Source organism: Podarcis muralis, chromosome 6, assembly GCF_964188315.1.
Source record: "Podarcis muralis chromosome 6, rPodMur119.hap1.1, whole genome shotgun sequence".
In the NCBI taxonomy this organism is placed as follows: Eukaryota; Metazoa; Chordata; class Lepidosauria; order Squamata; family Lacertidae; genus Podarcis; species Podarcis muralis.
Window position 1 is genome coordinate 70,279,963 of NC_135660.1, and position 24,669 is coordinate 70,304,631.

Below are 24,669 nucleotides of genomic sequence, written 5' to 3' on the forward strand. Positions count from 1 at the left end.
GGGCCAATATTAAGCTCTTTGTAGGAAAGATCTAAAGTAGGCTTCCTCGAACTCAGCCCTCCAGATGTTTTTGGCCTACAACTCCCATGATCCCTAACTAGCAGAACCAGTGGTCAGGGATGATGGGAACTGTAGTCTCAAAACATCTGGAGGGCCGAGTTTGAGGAAGCCTGATCTAAAGAAACCTATACATCAAACAAGACAGGAAAATGAATTTCCCAAGTCAACATCTGGTTCCTCCCCCAGTGCAAAGAGTAAGGGCTTGGCAAGAGTTGTGCACTCCCCAGCAATGAAGACTTAAAGCCCTAAACCAGTGGACTCTTCTGAGGAGTGAGAGCTCCAGTATATGCAGAGAAATGGAGAATGAGGTTCCATGTGCATTTCGGTGCATATCAGTTACTTCCACTGGAATTAGCTAGGTCACCCAACTGCTTGAGTGTTACAAACATAGGAATTTTGAGTGGGGTAATCAAACTCTAGATATAATCAGGGTCTTTAGGTTGAGAGGGGACCTTTATCCTGTTCCCAGATTCACTCAGGAAGCGAATGTAACTGCAGCTGAAAACAGCACTGCCTAAGCAACGGGGAGCACTACGATGTGTTGATTTCAACTTGGGTTTTGTTCCAGCTGATCCAGAACGACTTGGACGACGATGACGAGCAAAGGAGTCCAAGCCAAGGGAGCCTCCGCTTCCGACATAAGCAGCCCATTGAGCTCAAGGGACCTGATGGAATCCACGTGGTCCACGGGAGTACAGGTACTCTGCTAACCTCTGACCTCAACAGTCTTCCCGAGGATGACCAGAAGGTGCTGGGCCGCTCCTTGGAGACACTGACTGCCGACGGTGGGGCGTTCTGTGACAAGAACGCCCGCACCGAGTCCGCCAAATCCACCCCTATGCACAAAATGAGGGAAGTGATCATGGAGAGCCCACTGGAAATCACAGAGTTATGACTAGAAGTGGCATCGCTGGTGTAGCGCTCCGAGGAAGCCTGGCAACACGTAGACTGCCGCCGCTGCTGCCAGAGGAGAGCACTGACCAAGGGACAAGAGGGGCAGAAGAAAATCCAGAGGCCTCGGTCACTTGTGCCTGGCCACCACCTGTTCCAGAAGAAACCTGACCAAGACAGCTGTTAGGGCAGCCTTGGGGAGCCTAACCCCCAGGGTGAAGGTTCTCAGGACTGTTTGCTTCTACCAGGCACTCACATCATTAAACTCATAACTTTTTAAATTTTATTTTTAAAATATAAAGTGTTAAAAAGAGCAATGGGGAGGCCCTGAGGCACAGACTTAAGGCTAGAATTGCAATAACCATGGTGTGCCATGATGCCCCATCGGTGGAGATGACCAGGCTCTCCCAACAGGTCCTGGGTTGCATCCATTACATTCTTCCACCATCAGGCTAGTGGTGGTGGTGGGGATTGTGGTGATGGGAGAAGACGGCTGCTAACCAGCTGCAGCTAAGATGCTATGACCATCAACTCGCACAGAGCAAATTGTGTGATAACCTTCAGGAAGCTCCATAAATCTGTTTGGCATTTATCTGTGTTTTCAACTTTCCAGAAAGCAGGGGGTGGGGAGAAACTGAAGCCATTTCTTCATTTTGCTGGCCTACCAAAACACTGCAGCATCAAAAGAAACAAGAGTGATATTAATTGAGGTTCTGAACGTAGAGTGTTTTGTGTGTACTCCTTTTTTTCTTCTTCTTTTGATTTCAAACAGTAAAGTGTTGAGCGTTTTTGGAATGGTCTGTCAAAGGAACCAGAAATACATAATCCATGAATTTAGTTAATCTGTGTTTGATCTTTCCCTCCCAGCTTGGGCACAGGGTTCGGTGCTTGTTTGGGTTAAGTACACACTGCTGTAGGGGCTGAGGAATCAGAGTGGTCATTGTGCTCATCTATATACCAGCATGTACATTCTCTCTCCATAAAACTATCAAGAAGGGAAATGCTAAGTGTTTCTTATTCAGAAGTGTGTATACGATGCAATACACACACAGTGAAAGGTCTGCAGTTTGAATAAACTGTGCCCATTAAGCTAACCTTTAACATCACTCTGCTTTTTATTATTCAGATTTACAACAGGTCACTTTGTTTGCTTAACAAAAACCAAGAGTCAATGTCAAATTTGTAATAATTGTTTAATGTTTCTTAACTACAGAAGCATTGGTAAAATGCTCATTATAATGTCCTTTTGGAATAACTGGATAATTTCTCGGCATGTATATTGAACAGGTTCACACACAGGTAAGTATGGAACACAGGAGCTTCATTACTTATAACAGCTATGTAGACATGGGAATTGTACCTTGCGAAAACAACAACAATTCACCTCTGCATCACTGTACCTGTTAAATTTTATCTTTTGCTTGCCAACCAATATGGCATCTGGATGGCTTTCAAGCATCATGCTCTCAGATGTTGCTCTAATTGCAAGCTGCAACAAGAGTCATTGGCTTTGGAATTGATATTTAGACACATTCTGATAAATGTCATATTGAGGTGTAGAGCAAAAGACGCTATTGCTTAATGCTGCCTGTTCTATATTATCCTGAGCACTTGCCGCTACTCCTGAAGTACAGAGAAAACACAATTAAAATTACTTGTTCCTTAGTTCGTAGGTCAGCACTCAACCCACCTATTGGTAAGTAACAGCCATGGATTTATAGTCTAAAATTCAGTCTACCTAACTACACCAATCCAGCAAGGGAGTAAGCAAACCACTGATCATGCAAATTGTTTTGTGTCCTGTACCTATTTAACCATTTAATCAGCCTTTCATGCTGATTGTGATACATATCCCTTTGAGGACCCTAGCTGCTGCATTCAGAAAGAACAGGGTACATGTGTGTCTCCCAAATAGGAAAGGATGAACTGACACCAAGTTTAAGTTCTATAGGTAAAAGTACCCAAGAACTGCCTGTACTTAACATGAGCAAATGGGTAGCCCCTTTTTTTCGAGACTTTGTTTCTGTCTACAGCAGAAATTTAAGAGAACTGAAATCCCTCCATATAATTAAAATTATTGTGCCAGTTGACCTGTCTTAAAGAAAATTCTAAGCATCTCCAGGTAAAAAGAATCTCAAATAACAAGACTGGGAAAATATATTTGTTTGAAGCAGTGCTGCTGCCAGAGTAGACAGTGGACTAAGTGGCCCAACAGTCTGATTGGCTGTTCCCAGCACCCCTTGAAGAAAAGCAATGAAATATTAAAACAGTTTAAATGTATAGTATAGTTGTACCTTAAAAGGCTAGCTAGACAAGGAAGGTATTGGAAATCTGAAAATGCCAACTTAAGCAGCCAGTTTTGCAATGATCGTAACACAATTTATCCATTTTAAAACAAGAGTCTTACCAAAATTCTCAGCTATTCAAATAAAATCCCACCACAGCCTTTTTCTTCCCTACCCATGTCACTTCCCCACCATGGATCTAAAAGTAAAACTAAATGTATGGTAATTCAGAGCATCACAAGCAAAGGAAACATTCCCCCTGCCTTTTTCTTTTTCAGCAGCCACACTGCAGAAGTGTGAAAGGAAGGTGTGGTTCTGCCAGTGTTTAGACATTTCACCATTTCCCACCTGGCCAAATTCCAGGGTGCATTCAGTAAAACCACAGCCAACATTCTTCCACTGGCAAGGCTTCCTCTAGTTCCATATATGGCGCTTGCAGTATTCAGTGGCCTATGGGGAAAAGAGAGGAAAACTCAAGGAAGGCCATGCTCCATTCATAGCACAACTCATAAGAAAATGGGCTTATATAGGAAAACGGAGGAACTTCTAAGATTTCCTATTCATCTTGCTGTCAACTAAGCTCACACCAGGGATCGGGAACCTGAAGCCCTTCAGATGCCATAAGATTCTGAACACAGAGACAGTGCCAATACAGCTACATACCTGGATGTGCATAATGGTGTTCATCCAGCCCCATTGATAAGGAGTGAATGCATATCCCTACTGCAGGATTGCTAGATCAATATACACAGCTACAGGTGGATAAGCGCCAGTATATTCACACGTAAGATGTTTTTAGAGCTTTACAGTTAAGCACTTGGAAGCAGAATGAGTTAATTTAATCCAACCTATCTGAGCTGTGTAACAGTGTATGTCAACTACTTATTACAACTGCACACAATATTTAAACATACTCCCCCAATCCTATATTCCACATCACTAATATGCACCTAGATCTTCTGTAGCACAGAGGATTTTCGTTTCAAAGACAATCGCCTTCCACAGAGTCATTTCACCTGCTCCTATTTTGGTCATCGGGTCACATTCCCAGAACTGTATGCTGCAAAGAGTGCTCCCATTTTTAACTGTGTTCAATTACTTTTTTTATCAACTCCATCTCACTGTATTGGAAAACTTGATATTCCCCTGTTGCCACCACCCCTACTTACCTGGCACTGAGCTGCAGTCTCTGCATTCTTGCACCAGTAGCTAGGGCCCCGGACACAGACTTCCATGCCCACAAGGTGGGACGAGGGGCAGGCTCCTATTTTCTGTGGGGCAGAAGAGTACAAAAAGGGACCATTACACCTATGCAGAATCTGCCTCCTTTCTTAACTGCTCCACGCTCCTTTTTAAGTTCCCCAAAGCCTCCTTCAACTTCACATTGCTCCCAACTTCTCAAAGCAGGTGGTAAGATTCAGGGTAGCTTTGCAGCAGGGATGGGCAACCTGTAGCTCTAGGGCTACCTGTGGCCCTCAGCAGGGTAGCCAAGTACACAATACCAAAAAGAGGGACACGGGTATGTGTAAAGTTTGCACATGCTCATTTATGTGGACGTTCAGAAGGAACCACTATAATTTAAAAAGAACTACGAGACGTATCACCATGGTGGGGGACATTGTGACCTGTGTTGCCTGCTCAGTCTTGCTAGCCAGGTGCTAACTGGGAGGGCAGCTTCAAGGTCCTTGCTGCTCTTCTTTCCTAGGTTTTCTTTTTTAAAAAAAATAATTGGGACTGGGCAGCCATTCAAATAGAGGACCCATTTCAAAAAGAGGGCTGCCCTTTCTGTAAAGCAGGACACACAGCCAACCCTAATCTTCAGACTGATTTTCAAAAGGGCCATCTGCCAGCTATTTGACTTCTGGCAAGGATGATCGGCCCCTCCCCTGGAAGCTTGCTGTGCAAGAAGGGAGAGAGAAAAAGTGGGTGGTAGAAGAGAGCGTGACATGGGGTTGTCCTACCCACCAAATTACCCCCAACAGGCGGGAAGGGGCTTTTCTGCCCCCTGTTTCACAGCAAGGATGCAATGCGTAGCCCCGTCCAGCAATCATCAGGACCAATGGTCAGAGATGATGGGAGCTGGAGTCCATCCACAGGTTACCCACCCCTGTTTTACAGGTTCAGTTTCCTTGTGAATAGTGAGACTACTGGATATTTATGGGATTTTTGTGGTTTTGTTATTTGCAAAGGAAATAACAGTGCAATCATATATGCGTGTCAGAAGAAATATCCCAGGTAAACATATCCATTGGATTGCGGACAAAGCTGTTTGCCAGAGATCTCGCTCAAAAATGAACCATTACTTTAGAACATGACTTACAGCACACACAAAGGTTGGCTCCATGACCTGCACCAGGAGACGGACGGCAGCTGGCTCATATTGCACCACGAGTTGATCACACTGTAATAAAAAAAACAAGTTAAGTGACTCTCAGCCTTTCTCCTAGGTACAGCCCCCCAAGAGTGCAACTGGGTCTAAATCTTTTCTTTTCTGGATTTAATTGATTAAGCTGAATTTGCAGGGTCTCAGGACAGGTGGAATGCTCCCTAAGGAACCCCATTAGTCTTATCCAAGCCATCTTAATTTCTACAAAACTCCTAAACAGGCAGCTCTCTTTGGTTATGACTATGTCAAAAAATATTTGGAAGTTCTGCCCAAGAAGTAACTTCTGTATCTGCTTCAAAAAAAATTTCTATGAGCAAAATTTGGTGGCACCTATAAAAAGGGAAGACAACATTTGCTTCAGATTCATTTCAAACTAGAAGTAATTAAAGAAGATAATATTTCTTCTGGCTTGCAGGATAAAGCTTCTATGTAGATAAACCAGTACAATGCCCACCACTTTTGGCAGGAAGACAAGGCAGAGATCTTCAGCTCCTTGACCTCCTCTCTCCTTTTAGAACACTTTGATCTCCCTTTCACAATAGCCATTTGGCGTACTTACAGGATACACCAAAGCTTCTGGCAGCAACTGGCAACCCTTAGAAAGCATATTTCCAATCTGTTCCTGCGTTTGATTCTTTTCCAGCTCTTGATCAACATATGTAACGATGAGTGTACACACATGGCAGACTTCACTTTCACTGGGTTTGGTTGGTTTCAATCCTTCTTCCAGAGCTTCCCTCTCTGAGGAGAAACAAAGTTTGGGAGTTATCAACCTGGAAAGATTACTTTTTTATATATAATATTTTTTATTGCAAATTGTTATTACTCTTTTTACACTGAATGCCTCCTGCATGCAGCTCTTAACAAAAGTTAAAACTACCCATTAAAAACACAGAAGCAATGAAGCAATAAAAATTAGAACAAAAGAGAAACCAACTATAAAAACAGAAACTAGCAAAGGCAGATGGAAACACACTATCCATTGAATGCTCAGGAGAACAAGATGGTTTTTTGTCTGGTGCCTAAAGGCTGAAGGTAGGTGGCAGCCACTTGTCTTTGGGAAGAGCATTCAATCATAATTGGGGTAACATGACAAGGCAGCCACATCTCTGGTCTAACCTCAGAATGTTAGAAGGCCTGACAAGAAATCTTGTAAGACCAGGCAAGTTGATATAGGAGTAGGTCATTGCAATTAACCCCAGTCCCACGCCCAGGCCACATACCATGACAGTGCAAGCAAATGCCATTACCTACCAAAGCTCAAAGAGATATCTCTGGGGCAAAGTCTAATCCTCATGCACACAGCTTCAGGTTTAGTTGCATCCAAGAGCATGTAGAGAATAGCCTTTCCATAGGAATCAACTAAGTCTTTGCATTGGTCCAGGATTTCATGGGGCAGTATATAGCAGACTTTCACCATCTGGTGGACTATTTCTTGCTGAAACATAAAAGCAGAAAGGTATGCTAAGGAGGAAGATGGAACTTATTCTGTAGTCGGTGCTAACAAGGAAGGAGATGTCAGTTACTGGCAGGAGCAAGCCAGCCAGCAGTAAATCACAACGGGCAGGTGAACTTAACTCTTTCTTAGAAAAACAGGATCTGCACAGGAGTGCCAGGCCTAATGAGCACAGCAACTCTTATTCAGTAGGCCTTGCCCCTATGAGGCAGTTTCAAGGACTGAACCTTCCCACAGCTGCCTAAGTCCTCTCCTCTCCAGTGTTTTCCCCCAAGCAATCTGAGACGACGCCTTTGTGAAACTATCTTCTCTTCCCTCTTCATACCTCTCCAGGTTCTGGGATACCAGATGGGAAGGGAGGTAGTCACACTAGGAGGCGTAGACCCCCATGCCTCTTCACCAGCCTGACATACTTCTGCTTCTTGGCCTCCCTCGCGCCTCTCTCCTGCTTCAGCTTCTACCTCTGATTCTGGACGTCTCTGCCACAAATACCGTATTTTTTGCTTTATAAGACTCATTTTTCCCCTCCTAAAAAGTAAGGGGAAATATGTGTGTGCGTCTTATGGAGCAAATGCAGGCTGCGCAGCTATCCCAGAAGCCAGAACAGCAAGAGGGTTTGCTGCTTTCACTGCGCAGTGATCCCTCTTGTTGGTCTGGCTTCTGAAATTCAGAATATTTTTTTTCTTGTTTTCCCCCTCCAAAAACTAGGTGCGTCTTATGGTCTGGTGCGTCTTACAGAGTGAAAAATGTGGTACTTCCTGCTCACTCAGCCTTGTTACCTCTTCAGCTTCTGACACCTCCTCCCCCCCCCCCCCCGGTTTGCTCCCTCTGACCTCTCATTGTTGTCCCACCCCCAATCCCTGGGCTCTGAGCCTTCTTCCCTTGGGGGTTCCCCAGCTGGTCCCCCCCCCCCCAAATTCCTCTGCATCAAACCAGTCCATGACCTCTATGAAAAGCAGGAGGAGAAGTTACTGTCGATCTTAGTAACTGAACCAAGGTGACCACAGCAAAGGAGATATGGGGTCCTTTTGAGTGTTGGGTAGAAGGAGGTCATTTTGACAGGTGCAGTTTCTCATGCAGACGTAAGAAAAGCTGCACCTGCATGAACTCCCTTTTCTGGTAATAAGAGACAAACTGAGACAGGCAGTTTCCTCAGTTGTTCCTCTCCTTCTATGCAGCCCTCTAATGTTTCAACTAGTCCCCTCCCAACCCATGTTTCCATATCAAGTGCTGATGAACAGCATCCTATAAGTTTGAAATGAGACCTTCATTCAACTTCTCATAATGAGGAAATCAAGAGTTTAGATTCCTGCATTGCAGGAGGTTGAACCAGATGATCTTTGGGGTCTCTTCCAACTCTACCATTCTACGATACTAGGCAGTGCTCTCACATCCCAACTTCCCTCGCAGTAGCAGTGGTGCAGGCCTACAAAAGTGGGGAAAACCTCCAAAGAGAGCCCCCTCCCAAACCCTCCGCCATCACCCGATAGATGACAATAGGTTTCCTCAGCCTTACTTCTGTGGCATTCTCCTCCATCATGCCCTCTGCAATGGTTACTATTTTCTTGCATAAACCGCACGCAAACTCAGGGCTTTGGGCATTTGATGTTTTCTGCCAGATTAAAGAAAAGAACAACAAGAAGAAAAAATCAAGCACAGCTTTCAAGGGCAAGCAACAGTAGAATACTAAAACATTGTTAACTCAAGTTTAGCCAAAGTAACATTTTCTGTGGAATGCAGCAAACCCCCTTCTTCAGTGATCACTTTGGAAAAGTGCGCAAACCCCCCCTGCCTATTCAAGGAAGCAATGCCTTCATTCTGAATCGACTTCATTTGCCTTCAGTGACATCGGCATGAAGCCAAACCTGACTGGCTACATAAGGCAGTGACATTGTCCAGTTCATGGAATGTTCTTATCTGTCTGGGATCAGCCATGTAGAACAAACTGTCCAAATTTTCAACCAGCATTCTTTTTACACTGAAATTGTGTCACATATGATTGACTACCTAATTTCATGATGTCACCCCATTCACGTAGTGATCCCTAGTTGGCTAGGATTCTCCATGTGACTACTTTGGGAACAAAAAAAGGTGCAGTAAACAGAAGGAAAACAAATTGTGCCAAAGCAGCAGCAAATGGGGGGAAACTGTACCAAAAAAGATGGAAAACATGCAGAAATATCCCCAGAAAGGGCAGATATATCCCCAGAAAAGGCATGACTTTTCAAACTGCCACTTTAAAAATAATACGCGCAATTCATCTAAAATTTCCTGAATTCGCTGGGGAGCCTTTGCTTAAATATTTCCTATTGAAATCAATAGAATTTAAAAGTTGGATTGTGCCAGTTAAATTCGTGGGGTTGTCACAAAGACAGATGAGTCACAGTGAAGTAAATGAGAATATGCATTGCAGGAGGTTGGACTAGATGATCCTAGTGGTCCCTTCCAATTCTATGATTTCATGCCCATGCAAAGAATCTCCCAGACAGGGGCCACCCATTAACTCTTTTGCTAAGGATGTGCAGACCCTGGAAAAGGTACACTAATCTTATTAAAAACAATTGCAATTCTCCTGCTTTTCATCAGGGAGAGTTTCAAAATTCTGCATGAAGGTTGCTTTTGGCAAAATTCAGTGTCTCCCTAGTGTTGATGTGCAGGTTAACACTGCTAAAAATTCATATCGAAACTCATTTTTTGCCCTTTGATATTCCTCTGATGTTTGCCACGCAGGAGTCTCCAGAGCCTCATTGCATGTGACTTTAGGCACAAACAAATTCAGCAGCTACTCTGCAATGCTCTCAGCCTCTGCCTGCCCCCTGGCAGAGCAGGAGGGGGTTCTTTTGCTCTTACCTCTACAGATTCCGATACTGTAGACAAGTCATCAAGGGGTTTAGCTGGCAGTAATGCATGAAAAGGCTCAGGTTTTTCAGAGTCACAGAAGGCGCCACAGACAGTCTTTGATTGCTGAAAGGGGAGGAAAAAGTTCCATTGGACAACAAATCTCGTTTTCTCTTCCTACCATAAATTAACACGGAGCTACGGGAGGGTTGTGGATGTTGTCTGAGGGGAACGGGGGAGGGATCCCACATCATACTGGACAAAACCATCCCTTTGCTAAGGTTACCTATGCCTTCACATGCCACAGGTGAATGAAGAAGGAAACTGTGATTGTGATATTTGTATGCACCCACCCACAACATCATTGGGCAAGTGTGGATAAACACACACCCTTGTCAGGACCAGCTAGATGTGTTTTCAAATGGAAATCTACAATGAGCTTTTATTTTCAGAATGAAACCAGTTTCACAAGAGGTGCTTTTCAGGAGCAAAAAATATGGAATAGCTTAGGGTTGTCATACGTCCGGATTTCCCCGGACATGTCCAGGATTTCAGTGATGGAATTAGCATCTGGGGGGGATTTTGGTAAATCGTCAAAATGTCCAGGTTTTTAAAAAGCTCAACAACTTTTTGTGTCTGGATTTTTACTTCTTGAAATATGGCAACCCTACAATAGTTCTAGAATGTATGTGGAGTGCATTCTGTAGAAAAAGCAAGGACTCTATTGATCCTAGAATAAAAGGTGTGTATGCAGCCTTAAGAGTGGCTGGGGAAACCCAGCCAGATGGATGGGGTATAAATAATATTTTTTTAAAAAATAAAATTATTATAAGCTTCACTTCTCCAGTTGGCATTAAAAGCAGGATATATAAAAACTGCCGTTGTGATCAACCTCCCTCTCAACCTCCAAGTTCCCTTCTGTCAGGCAAAGGTGGTTTCAATTGTCCAACCCACAAATTATCAGCAACAGTTGACCTAGAAATGAAAAACATTCTCACGTACCTCCTCCTGTGATCAGCAAAAAATCAATCAAATTGTGAAGGGGGGGGAGGGGGGAGAAAACCAATAGTTAAAATCATGAGAAAAGAATTCAGAGAGTAAATCCTACAGACTGAACTAGCTAATCCACAAACTTGCCCACCTGATAGCATCATGTTGCAAAACTAGCTGTGTAAATTTTCCTTGTCCAACAACTCTGTTTAGTGTAACAGGTGCTTTTCATGGGTCTATTCATGCTATCATGAATTAGAAGGTGAAATTCTTCCACAAAGGCAAAGTCTCCCACTCCCAGAAGTCAAAGCAGAGCTGCTCTCAAACTTAAGACGTGAAATGAAGTATTTGCCATTCTGGATATGGCTTCATTGCCTGAATGATAATGTCTAGTCACACTGCTGCCTTGGGATAAAGGTCAGCAACTGGAACCCTCTGGGACAAATCTGGCCTCCAGAAGGGGGAGCATCCTGTCATATTAATCTCCCCACTCCTGGACAGCATTTGACAAACTAGGCTCTGGACTTCAAACCTTGTTCCCACTATGCATGTTAATTTTACCCAGATCTCCTGATACTTGTTTTCCTATGTCAGTATGTAATGCCTTATACAAAAAATGATCAATCACATGTCTAGAATATCTTACAAGCCTGAATTCAGATATTACAATGCTTTTGCTGTTGTAAAATTGGCCCTGAAGTGATGATGCTTCTCTGCCTGGAAAAGGCTAGAGTGTAAATGTCTGTCTCAATCAACTTACCAATAGATGTGTCAGCAATCGGACAAAAACATGTGAATACTCAAAGGCATATTTCTTGCACTGTGGAGGGAAGGGGGCGGGGAGAGAAACAGCTTCAATAATTACTAACAAGATCAATCCATTAATTTCACCCACACCCAACTTGAAGAACTCCATGCTATCTCCGGAGCATGCAAAATTCTCACGCCCCTTTTTGTTTCGAAATGCTCATAGGAGCAATCCTTTCAAACTTGATCAAAGATATACAGTACAACAGAGGTACTGCCAGGACCAGTTGTTGCCTAAGACCAAGCCTTACTTAGTGACACAGAGCTCAGCAGGGCATTTTCTGCTTGGACTTCTTTCGTTCTTGTGAGGACTTATTTCAAACTACTGCTGGTCACACCAAGGAAAACTTATTCATATGAAATGACTTGCGGCTCGTGTCAGACTTAAATTGGGCTGCAGCTCCTATGCATACAATGCAGCCTTCACACAGGAACCAGCAACCTGATTTAAATGGAGATATCAGGTATTTCTAAGCCCTGATGGGTAAACTGTTCTTTCACAAGCTCCACGTCACTTTTAAATCAGTTTGGGTGGAACGAAGTGAACCACTGACAGCTGAAATGGGGAACCTGTAGCCCTCCAAGTGTTGTCGGACATTCATTAGCCCCTAGGCAGCATGGTCTCAGTGGTCAAAGATGTGGAGAGTTGAGTCCAGCAGCAAGTTAGCCACTCCAAGTGTATAAGGATGGTTTGATTTCAAATGGCATTCTAATTTAACCTGAATTGGAGAGCCAAAATATTATGTAATTACTCCTCTGCGACTTCAGATATATATATATATATATATGCAATGAAGGTCACTTCTTTCCCCAGTTAATCTGTTACAGTACTTGGAAAAGTTAAACGTGTGACCACAGGCTGAGGGACAACATCTGAAACAAGACATAAGAAATATAGTTGTGTAGATCCATCCTTTCATTATCAGATGACAGACACAGGTCCTGAATACCCCCCCCCCCACACACACACACACATATATATATAGTCTGTTTTTCAGAAGCCTATCCACTGATTTTTTTCTCTAAAGAAAAACCCATTTAAGCAAAACTGGCACTGCTGTTCAAAAATATGTCCTCTTCCCTTTGTGGTGCTGTCAGTGAAAATCTCCAGGTAGGGAAGCTCCTCGTTGTTGCCAAACATATTCCATGTGTCTTTATTGGCACAATGAATATCTCCTTATCATTAGTGTGAAGCAATAAAATCCAGTTACCTCATTTACCAAGTCAGACCCCAGGTGTTCACAGTATTTTTCAGCATAAGAAGCAAAGGACTGGACAAGGAAAGAGCTGCTCTTGAAACCTTCCTTCATTTCAGCAATTACTTGTTGACAGTCTCTGCAAGGATTTTCTTCCTTCTGCTAGGGAATAATAATAATAATTAATAATTATTATTAATAATAATGATTTATTATTTATTCCCCAGCCACTCTAGGCGGCTTCCAACAAAATACCAAAATACAATAGTCTGTTAAACACTAAAAGCTTCCCTAAACACGGCTGCCTTCAGATGTCTTCTAAAAGTCTGGTGGTTGTTGTTCTCTTTGACATCTGGTGGGAGGGCGTTCCACAGGGCAGGTGCCACTACCAAGAAGGCCCTCAGCCTGGTTCCCTGTAACTTGGCTTCTCGCAGCAAGGGAACCTCCAGAAGGCCCTTGGCACTAGACCTCAGTCTCCAGGCAGAACGATGAGAGTGGAGATGTTCCTTCAGGTATACTGAACTGAGCATAGGCGCCGACTCCATGGGGCCTGAGGGGGCCCGAGCCCCCCCAATAATTTAAGAAAATTATTGGGCGCGCGCAGTGGAAACGTCCTCCGCCGGTGACGTCACCCGGGCCTTGCGGAAAAGGCGCTGCGGGAGTCGCCACCGCCGCGGCGGGGCCACTGCAGAAGGGTGAGTGGCGAGGGCGGGACGGGGCCGCGCGCTCCTTTCCTCGGCTGCCCTCGTCGCGCGCCTTGGCTCCCGCGGCCGGCGAGGGGAGCCTGGGCCACGCGCGGCGGCGGCTGCCGCCGCCTCTCCTGAGGGCGCCGCCTCCCCGGGCGGGAACGCTGCGGGTGCGCGAGGGAGGAGGGCGGCCCCCGGGGGCTGGGAGAGCTGGGCTGCCGTGGCCGAGAGGGCTGCTCTGCCGGGCGCCGCTGACATTGGAACTTAGAAAACTTCCCGGGGCAGGACCCCGGTATGGGCCCCCCCAATATTTTTTATAAGTCGGCGCCCCTGGAACTGAGGCTGTTTAGGGCTTTAAAGGTCAGCACCAACACTTTGAATTGTGCTCGGAAACGTACTCAGAAAAAATGTTGGAGGGGAAAAAAATGAAGGATTGTTAAGACTGTGGCAGGGAGGGAAAAAGTTAGAATTCCACTCCGCTTCCCCAATCACCCCTAGCACACCCCCACAAACACATGGGTAAGCTTTCAGAGGCTGCTCTGGCTTACCAATGTATTATTATTATTACTACTACTATTATTATTTTCCTCACAAAAGCGACCCACAAAAACAGTATAAACACTAAAATCAATTATAACAAACGCAACCAATAGGGTTGCCATACATCTGGAATTTCCCGGACATAGCCAGAATACTGCAGTTGGAAGCAGTGTCTGGGCAGAAATCACAAATGTCCAGGAAAATCCAGATATATGACAACCCATGTTGGCAGTGTCATTTTCTTCTTTAAAATAGCTGAAAAACTCAACAACTTTGGCCCAGAAAAGCTCAACTCTTATGTCCAGATTTTCACTTTTTGAAATATGGCAACCCTAATCCCCAAACACACCTGAACAGATTAAAAAAAGCAGGTTTTTCTTACAGATCTCACCTCATTAAAAGAGGCCACAAATACCTGGTAGTTGTTGTTCAAACTAAGATCTAAAAGCCCAGGGAATGCCATGTAGATGAAAGTAATTAATGCAACTCATGCTACAACCAGTATGGCCCTCTGAGCATGCCTCAAAATCCTGTGCATGATTGCAAAACTCCTTGGAGTGCATTCTAAAGTCTGCACAAAAGGGTTGTCTATCCCAGAAGCAGTGTGACATCCCTGACTTATGCCCTGCTTCTGGCATTGAAGATAACTCCTTGAACTCCTTGGTGGTCAGTTCCCTAGTCTTCCTGTAAGATGGAACTGAGTCTCACCTATAGGCCAGGCCAAAATCCTCTATGAAGTAGGAGCCAGCTACAGTTTAACCCATGGGTAGGCAAACTAAGGCCCGGGGGCCGGATCCAGCCCAATCGCCTTCTCAATTCAGCCTGCGGACAGTCTGGGAATCTGCATGTTTTTACATGAGTAGAATGTGTCCTTTTATTAAAAATGCATCTCTGAGTTATTTGTGGGGCATAGGAATTTGTTCATTTCCCCCCCTTCAAAATATAGTCCTGCCCCCCACAAGGTCGGAGGGACAGTGGACCGGCCCCCTGCTGAAAAAGTTTGCTGACCCCTGGTTTAACCTCTTTCCAAAATGCAATTGTCTTCCCCTGTGGTAGACGTGTAATTCCGGTTCACAGATAGGCTGGTGTGTAGCTTATAGCCAAACTAGGCCTAATGGAGGCAGCCATGTTTGCTGCTCACACATCTGCCCTGATTTGTATACAAAACAGGATGTGTGTGTACATCTTTTTTTCACATCAGAAGCAGGGCAAAGGCTAAGAGCTTTTTTCCTTCCCTATTATAGCTCCCCTGTAGCCCATCACTTCAGGCATTTTTCTCCCAGCCTGCTACAAAAAAACAGAAGTGGCTGAGCTGCGCTGGACAAAATGAGCCAAAAGCAATGATCTGTAAGGATGGAGGGGGAGGAATGTGTTGGGTAGGGCAGCAGATTACTCACTGCCCTTTTAAAAGCTAAAATTACAGACTCAGCTCATCCCTTCTATGTTTTGCATCCACTCCTTCCTCCATGAGAAATAAACATCGTTATTTTGCTTCTTAGAGAAAGCTCTACTGATAACCTGCAGTCACACTGTCAGTCTTTTCCCTCAACTACTGTGTGCTGCTGAGGACAAATTTCTTAAAGCACAAACCCAGTAAACAGAAAACAAGGCAGTGGATGGACGACTGAGGGAGAAGTCATTAAACAAACAACAATTAAGCAAAACAGTTTAATTATCAAGGCTTCGTGGGAAGGACGCAGAAGAGAGCCTGGGGTTTTTCTATGTTTTTCCTACCACAGCACCTTTCATGGGAGCCAAGGCTTCTCTGTAGTGGCACCCAAGCTATGGAACAGTATGTTTCCCTTTGCTTCTGTGAGCTGCCCAGAGGACCTACGTTGATGGATGCCATATAAAAACTCAGTCAAATCAATAAAATAATGTGCCAATGTAAACAGGCTTCCTTCAAGCCACTTGTCCTCTCACTGTAAAAATGGATGAATAGATGGCGCAAGTGAGGCCTACGCACATTGCAAGCCCTTTGAAGGTTACACATTTGGCAGTGGAGATGTGTCCAAGCCTGAAGGACTCTCAAAAAACAAATTCTCCCCCTCAGAGAATTCTGGGCCCTGTGGTTTATTACAGGTTGCTGGGAATTGTAATCCTGTGATGAGTAAACTACACCGCCCAGAATGTTTTGAGGGGAAGAATGTGCTTTGAAGATAACATGTGTACACAGCCAATACTAGAAGCAAGCTCTGTGAATCAAAATGGCATCCAGCGCACTCTAGCTGAAGTTGGCAGGGTGTCTCATGGTCTCTGGAGAGAAATTGCTCCTGGCTTTCATGTGTGTGGCTGTTGGAGCAAAGGGAGACAACTCCATCCAAGCTGAATTCCTTACCAGAAACTCAGTTTGGGGCTCATCCTGAGGATAGAGGAGAAGGGGCACGTTAGCTATAAAGGGAGCCAACATTTCGGGGAAATCCGTCATATCAGGCATTCCATTAGAACTGAATGGCTTCTGGAACTTCAGGGCTCCTTCCAAGGGTACCAGATGACTGCATAGCCTGAAGGCACCACATACTATTTCAGGCCTATCCTAGAAAGAGCAACAGAGAGAGAGAGAATATTGTCAGCCCTTAAAGTGGAGGAAAAGAAATAAAAACACTTGAAAACACTTGCGTGTTTGTCTGTTTCCTTAGGTCTGTCTTGCAGAATTACAAATGTACAGAGTCACTCATAGGAAAGTTTGTACTTGTTAGCTTCTTATTTTTTTTAATACAGGGCCTTTTTGTGACAGCACTCACAGATATGACATACCAACACTTTTTTCTGCCTATGGCAGCCATTTTGGCTTTGGCACCCACAGCACTTTTATCAATATATGTTTGGCTGTATAATTATAATTATTGTGTGGTTTTTATATTGTGACTTTATGTTGTGAACCACTCAGAGACCTGTGGGCATAGGGTAGCATACAATTTTTAATAGTAATAGTAATAATGTATTGGCACCTATTTTTTTTACCCCCAAAATGCACTGGTTTAATATAATACAGGGTCCCTCACTTTGTTAGGGCTACAACAAGAGGCTGTTTATTGATGAACCAGCTAACACGCAACAACTTAGGAAAACAAACTTGTTGATAAATGATCTTTAATTGGGAGCAAGCAGTGAGGTGGCCTAGTTTGCTGGTGATACCAAATTGTTCAGGGTTATTAAAGCAAAAGGATTACAAAAGGATCTCTGCAAACTGAGTGAATAGGCAGTAAAATGGCAAATGCAATTCAATGTAAATGTGTCTAAAATGATGCACTTTGGAGCAAAACTATCTGACCAGCAACAAGAATTTGGGGTCAATAATAGATTGCTCAATGAATCTGTTGACGCAGTATGTGGTGCCCATGAAAAAGGCAAATTCCATGCTGGGGTTCATTAGGAAAGGAATTGAAAATAAATCTGCTGAGATTGTAAACTTTTGTTCTTATGAAACTAACCATAAAAACAAGCTAAAGGGTGGAGTCTTGGCTCCAACCCATAATAATTGGAGACAATATTGGACTCTATAATAACTTCCTATTATATTGAGTGAGTGGTGGAAAATATTTACAATTCAACAAGTCTTAGTTTTTAATTAAGAATTCTTTCTGTTTAAAATGTTTGACTCGCAGAAGAAGAAGAAAAGAAATAAAAACATGAGTCTGGTATAAAAGTATTTTCAGAACCAGTGTAAAAAAAAAAATCACTATGCTTTGAGTTAAACAAGAATGAAACTAAAAAGCTGGCCTGTGAAAACTAATATAAATAAAACCAACATTATTCATAGCATAGATGCATCCTCAGAGAGGATCCCACACAGTGTGACTGGCTTGGATCTGGTCCGTGTAAGTCATGGTTGAAAGTGTCAGTACCAACAATATCTCAGTCTATTTACCTGCACTTGTTTTCCAAGTTGTACCAGAATGATAACTCCTGTGTCCACCATCTTCTTGCATTGGATTGACCAGTCCTGGAAAGGGAGATACTGGCAACCTTTCTCCAAAAATTGACTGATTCTTTCCTGAGGAAAATAAGTAGAAGAAAGAAAGAAAGAAAGAAAGAAAGAAAGAAAGAAAGAAAGAAAGAGAGAGGAGCATTATGAGATGGTTTTATACCAACTTGCAATATTTTCTGGAAGGGCTGCAGAAATTTATGGAAAGGGGTGGGGAGTCACACTTTGAATGAAGTCTCCATAAGTGCTGTAGCACAGAGAGGGTACCATCTCAGTCGAGAGCATTTTAGAATATAAGAAGAGCCTACTGAACAAGGCCAATGGCCCACATTATCCGGCATCCTGTTCTCACAGAGGCTACGCAGATGCCTGTGGGAAAATCTGCAATCAGGACCAGAGCACAACAACACAATTTATTTCCAGCAAATGGTATGCAGAAGCATTATTGCCTCTGACTGCAAAAGCAGAGCAGAGCTATCATGGCTAGTTTGACTTTCAGAATTAAAAAAGTATGTTTGACTTTCAGATTTCAAAGGGCATTTCAGGGTAATTCAAAAGGCAAGCCTTCCCTCGCTTAATGCTATCCTCCCACGTGAACTATTGCAATGCTCTTTATGTGGGGCTGCCTTTGAAAACAGTTCAGAAACTTCAATTAGCGCAGAATGCGGCTGCCCAGTTGTTGACAGGTTTGAGAGCAACAGATAATAAGACGCAAATTTTGTGGCCTGCCTGTATGTTTCTGAGCTTAATTCAAAATGCTGGTTTGGACCGATAAAGCTCTTCAGGGCTCAGGGCTCCAATATCTTTACAGAATGCTGCTTCTGGTATGAACCTACCCTTAGATCTTTGCCTGAGGCCCTTCTTCAAGTCCTTCAGTGAGGAAAGCTTGGAGGGTGGTGACAAGAGAAGGGTCTTTTCAGTGGTGGCCCCCATTCTGTGGAATGCGCTCCCCTGAGAGAGACACATGTCAACCTTTGTTGACACATCTTTGGTGGCAGATGCAGCCTTACTTTTCCACCTTGGATTTCAATAGACTGTGGTGATATTGTTTTGTTATTAGCTGCTAACGCTTCCTGTGATCATATGCGGGTTGCTTTTGTTTTGTTTTTATGGTGTAATATATATATATATTGTTTTTAACAGTGCTGTAAACTGCTTGGAGAGCTCTGGGTAACAAGCAACTAACAATTAATAGTAACAAAAACAAGAAGAAGAATATAATAATGATACATTATGACATTATGGGCTCATACAGTCAAACAGAAATTGCAACACATCTAAAATACTTTCAGTTTATGCCTAGGGTTGCCAACATCTGAGCCATCCCCAACCACCAGGGTTTGTTATTGAAAGGCAATGATAGACAATAATGTGTCTCTCCACACCTACTGATTTTTGAGAATTAGTCAAAGGCATAACAGACCAGGCTATTTGTGGCAGAGCCGGGGGGGGGGGGGGAGATAATTCTGTGTTCTCAGTTGTTCACCAAATGAAGGATGGAAATCCTAGAATCCTCTCCGGAATACTTACATCCGTGGAATTGTCTTGCATGATCTTCGCCATCATTACTGTAACAAGCTTGCACATACCACACTTGAGACTTTTCTGAGAAAGAGAAGAAAGAAATATTTAAAAATATTATATTATTATTATTATTAAGTATCCCAATTCCATTGGCAGAATCCAGCTCAAGAACACCAACTAGTGCAGCATGAGGCTTCCCCCCGCCCTGCCCCGAATCGGCTCTAGGGGGTCAGGAGAACCCCAGAGTTGCCCACAGTGGGGAGGGATTGTCCCACGGAAACCATCGGAAAAGCACAACACTGAATTTGAATTCCTTGCCATATATTTGAAGGACATGAAATCCATGAGACTAGTTTAGTCCTTGCATATCTACAATTCCCAGCACCCTGAACCAACTATAAAAAGGTAAAGGTATCCCTGACCATTAGGTCCAGTCGCGGACGACTCGGGGTTGCGCCCTCATCTCACTCTATAGGCCGAGGGAGCTGGTGTTTGTCCGCAGACAGATTTTCCGGGTCATGTGGCCAGCATGACTAAGCCGCTTCTGGCGAAACCAGAGCAGTTCACGGAAACACAGTTTACCTTCCCGCCGGAGCGGTACCTATTTATCTACTTGCACTTTGACGTGCTTTCGAACTGCTAGGTGGGCAGGAGCTGGGACCGAGCAACGGGAGCTCACCCCATCACGGGGATTCAAACTGCTGACCTTCCGATCAGCAAGCCTGAGAGGCACAGTGGTTTAGACCACAGCGCCACCCCCGTCCCCGAACCAACTATAATTCCCAGTTGTTTGTGTGTTTTGCATGTATGGTGTGTACACAACCTAGGTCAGTTGCACTTCATTCCCACTGAAATCAGCAGGACTTCAATTTGAGATGACCTCTTTCAGGATCTAAATCAAGGCAGACCATTGCTTTACCTTGCCCAGCCTGCTCTGTCTGACAGCAGCTATGTGGCCACTCACCCAAAGGTGCATGCAAGGGAATGTACCTAGACACTTATACAGGCAACACATGCGCTTTCCCCCTGAGCTGTATGGTGCAGCTAAATAAGGTTTTGAGGCATAGGTGCCAATTCCCTGGGACCCTGGGTACCAGAGCACCCACAAAATTTCCCATGAAGAGGCCGGGCACCCACAAATTTCAGTGCCAGGGCCATGCACACTTCATGGCACCCACGGTCCTGGACACCCACAGTCGCAGGGCCAAGCTAGCACGCCGAGGACAGAACCACACTTTAAAGTGTGGCCCTAGTTGAAGCCCCACCAAACACTTCTCCAGTCTGCACTCGTACAGCTTGCCCCTTTCCTGACACAAAGGCATTGCGCATTTGTCTGTGCCCTACATTATGCAGTGGCTGGTGCAGGCAAAAAGGGCAGGGTAGAAATATACAATCCAGGACACAGGTAATTGAGTCAGTTGGCATGTGTGTTAAGAGCAGGGTGGTTGCTGTTTATGGCGGTGGAAATGTCTTTAATGTAACATGGCAGGTCTGGCCTCAGTTCTCCTCGTGAAAGAAAGGAAGTGGAGCAAGGCCAGCTGACTGAGCAGCTGGTGCCGTCTAGAAATCCTCCGTTAAACTGGCATTTCCATTTCCACTCAAAAAAGAAAGTTGGGGGGGAACCTAATATGGTTTTCATAGCCGTTTCAGTTTTGTTTTGTTTTTAGACACTGTGTTTAAGGGGCTAGCTGGTTGGTATTCTGCAATTGCAATGCAATGCAGCATCTGGAATCCTAAGAATGTCACCTTTCATTTAGAAGAGAAGCAAGTTTGTAGCCCATAATACAGGAGCGTGTGTTGGAGCTGGGCTGGAGGCCACAGGAGTGGAGGCAAGTGGTTTTGAACGTGTCTGAGGACAGAAGCCTGCAGAAAAGCTTATTCATCTAAAACAACTAAATAGAGAGGACAGCTAAGAGGGCTTGTTTATTTCTTTTGTAGCCACTGCCGTGCTTTCTTTCTGGTCAGGGGGCAACATCATTACTCAGTGGGAGGTAAAGAGTTCTCTGTGCTTGTTCAGAGCACTTCATTTTTTATTTTTTTTTATTAAAGATTTTCTTGTTTTACAGAAGTAAGTGTAATGTCTCTCATATTTTTTCCATGTACTGTAACATTTTTACAAATCCGTTTCATTTGTTGAGACTAAACATCTTTCAAGACAACAATGCCCATTTACACCACAAAGAACTCATAACCCACCTACTTTCAGCAGCCAGAAACACCATAACCAGACACTGGGGAGACCTGTCAGGAGTAAGCATGGACCAATGGTACCAAATAGTATGGGAAACAGCCCGACTAGAAAAATTAACCAATAAACTGAAACTGACACGGGGACAAACAGAGCACTTCATTTTTGTTATTTGTTCACACTGCATGTTTCTTGGATGAATCCTGTGATCCCCTGCTCAGATTAACCCTTGCATTGAAGGACATGAATGTTGGAGGTGGGCAGGGAGTGCATACTCTGCCGTCACATGGACTCACCACAGGGGTGTTGATCGCCAAAGTCCCATGACAGTGGTCCAAAGTCCCGCACTTCAGTGCCGTGGGGAAGTCCCGACACCATGTTTCCGGACCCTCTGCACACTCTTTCTCCCAAGACAGGGGGCCTGCAGCAGCTGCCCAAAAGAAGAACAGAAAGGTTAGCTTCCACCTGCAAAGCAAAAAATGCCCTTTGACAGATTCTACCTACTATTTAAGCCATCTCGATTTGATTTTGAAAGATAAGTAAGCTGAGTTGAGGACCTGCCCACTAGCTCGGCCACTCAGAGGAAGCAGCCTTGGAGAAATACTGCTACCACAAATGCCCATCTGTAAAATGGGAACAACAGTGATATGTGGCATCAAGCATGATAAAGTCTGAAAGGTTATCTATATAAACCTATGATCGTTAAACCACATACACAAATAATATACAGTGGTACCTCGGGTTACATAAGCTTCAGGTTACATACGCTTCAGGTTACAGACTCCGCTAACCCAGAAATAGTACCTCGGGTTAAGAACTTTGCTTCAGGATGAGAACAGAAATCGTGCTCCGGCGGCGCGGCGGCAGCAGGAGGCCCCATTAGCTAAAGTGGTGCTTCAGGTTAAGAACAGTTTCAGGTTAAGAACGGACCTCCGGAAAGAATTAAGCACTTAAGCTGAGGTACCACTGTATTTTGGATTTTTCACTGTTTTGGCCCTATGTCCACAAGCTTATTTGCACGCTTTCATCTCAGCTTGTGCATTGGAAGTACTGTATTTCCTTTTCATAGAAAACCATGCTTTTCTTATCACTGCTGGAGCAAGGCCAGTTTAACAAAAATGGACAGTCGCTGGAGCAAGGCCAGTTTAACAAAAATGGCCGCTGAAGCCACCGTATCCTCTATGTGCCAGGAATAAACAATTTCAATATTTAATGCATAATTGTAGCACATGAAAACCATGTTGTGTCAGCAGCCTGTTGGGTCAGGCCTAGCCCAGCACATGTTCTCACAGTGTCCAGCCAGACGCCTATGGGAAGGCTACCAGCAGAACCAGAGCACAAGAGGCCTCTGTCCTGTTTCCAGAAAACAGTATTCAGAATCACTGCTGCCTCCAAGTGTGGAGATAGAAAACAGCCAACAAGGCTAGCAGCCGTTGATAGACTTATCTTCTAATGAATGCCGTATCCTCCTCATAGCTGACAACAGTCACACCAGAATTAGGATTGTTCACACTGTGGTAAATGTGGCCATCTTGTTGCAATCACTTCAAATCACTTGGGACATGTCTGTGCATAGCTATAGCCTTATTACAAGATGACACTTACTACAGCCTGACCCAATGATCAGTGCTCAATTTGCAGGATGGGAATCTGGAGACCACCATGTTGCCTACGCCAGTTCTAAATGCAGTATAGCCAAGTTGGTGAGCACAAAAGAGAGGGGAACCAGGACTATTCTGCCCACCCCAAGTGATTCGACCTCAGCCAGCCCTGGGGAATTGAAACTGGACCGACACAGAGTGTGTACTTTGAACAGAAACTCTGGTGAGCCCAGATGTCTACATCTCTATTTATATAGTATTTGCATTACATTGCAGAACCGAAAGCAGAAATATTCTAGCTATCGCTGCAACAGAGGTTTGCTCCACAGACATTAGCAAGTGATAATGCATATTTTTCAGAACACCTGTTCCCATACCAGCCATCTTGGAACCTCAGGGTGGGTGGGGGGAGAGCTCTTTGGCCCACTGAACAGTGACCCAGAAGAAGCCCCCCTCCCTTGTCGTGGAGCCCCTGGAGACACAGATGGCAGCAACTCAGATGGGCTTCTGTTAGCCACCAAAAATGCCTTCCCCCTTGAGGGAAATTACTTCATACTCTCCAGTATTTTTAAGGTTCCCCTGCCCCCTGCATTTTGACTGCATTTTGTTAACCATTAGTCCAGGTATTTCACTCTATTGTTCTTCTAGGTTGAGCATAATTTCCAGTGTTGGAAACTGCCCTGAGATCACTATGAGCAATGAAGTGCAGTATGGAGATTTTGCAAATATAAAGGAACTAAAATATAAAGGAACTAACTAAAGGGTTAAAAGCACAGAAGCAGGCCTTTGTGGTTAGTTGGCAACCAGGTTTAGGAAACTGCCGCAAAGTCTCAGCTACATCTAGGAAATTATTTTGTTCTCTTCATGATCGCCATGGTAGGCCATTACTGTTAGCATCTTAGTATGTGACCAGTAGCGCCTGAAACTGTCATGTAAGTTTTGCCCTTGTTGTTGTTGTCTTTAAATAAGCACCCTCCCAAACTTTTTATCAGCCTAGTTCTTTTCTACTGTGATTCAAAGTTCTGAGATGTATAACATTCAGTATTTCACCAAAAGCTTTTGTGTTTTACCATGTGCAGAATATCCCCTTAACTCAGCCTTCCCTAACCCCGTGGTGTCCTCCAGCTGTTTTGATCTACATTTCCCATGAATTGGGGATTGCCTGGGACTGATGGAAGTTGGAGATCAGAACGGTTGGAGGGAAGCAAATTGGCAAAGGCTCAGGCTGCCTTAAGATCTTAAAATTTAAAATCTTGTTGAGGTTCTTCCTTTGACACCTCAAATGAGTTTTCC

At 44.2% G+C, this 24,669-nt stretch overlaps 3 protein-coding genes across 5 annotated transcripts in view; 1 reads left to right on the plus strand and 2 right to left on the minus strand.

Annotated features, from left to right (window-relative positions):
• Positions 1-1,788, plus strand: part of CDH23 (cadherin related 23) — a 375,943-nt gene extending 374,155 nt beyond the window's left edge. For both annotated transcript variants that reach the window (XM_077930519.1, XM_077930518.1), the window contains one exon: positions 629-1,788. In XM_077930519.1, the coding sequence (XP_077786645.1) occupies positions 629-955 (327 nt within the window). In that variant the 3' untranslated portion in view covers positions 956-1,788. The remainder of the gene's footprint in view (positions 1-628) is intronic.
• Positions 1,789-2,125: 337 nt separating this feature from the next.
• LOC114597222 (prosaposin-like) lies at positions 2,126-10,078 on the minus strand. Its single transcript, XM_028729538.2, has 7 exons — positions 9,929-10,078; positions 8,595-8,690; positions 6,877-7,060; positions 6,182-6,363; positions 5,557-5,637; positions 4,406-4,507; positions 2,126-3,686 (listed from the first exon to the last, which is right to left on the minus strand). Exons 2-7 carry the CDS (start codon positions 8,616-8,618, stop codon positions 3,651-3,653), a joined length of 609 nt encoding a protein of 202 aa, XP_028585371.2. The 5' UTR covers positions 8,619-8,690; positions 9,929-10,078; the 3' UTR covers positions 2,126-3,650.
• The window catches only part of LOC144328041 (prosaposin-like), a 35,472-nt gene continuing 20,731 nt past the window's right edge, over positions 9,929-24,669 (minus strand). Inside the window, exons 2-7 of one of the 2 annotated variants that reach the window (XM_077930526.1) lie at positions 22,072-22,205; positions 19,594-19,668; positions 18,007-18,132; positions 16,474-16,671; positions 12,925-13,068; positions 9,929-11,726 (exon numbers count right to left, since the gene is read on the minus strand). In XM_077930526.1, coding sequence (XP_077786652.1) covers positions 11,658-11,726; positions 12,925-13,068; positions 16,474-16,671; positions 18,007-18,132; positions 19,594-19,668; positions 22,072-22,205 — 746 coding nt within the window. In that variant the 3' untranslated portion in view covers positions 9,929-11,657. Of the gene's footprint in view, positions 11,727-12,924; positions 13,072-16,473; positions 16,672-18,006; positions 18,133-19,593; positions 19,669-22,071; positions 22,206-24,669 lie in introns of both variants that reach the window. The other variant, XM_077930525.1, reaches the window with a different exon arrangement.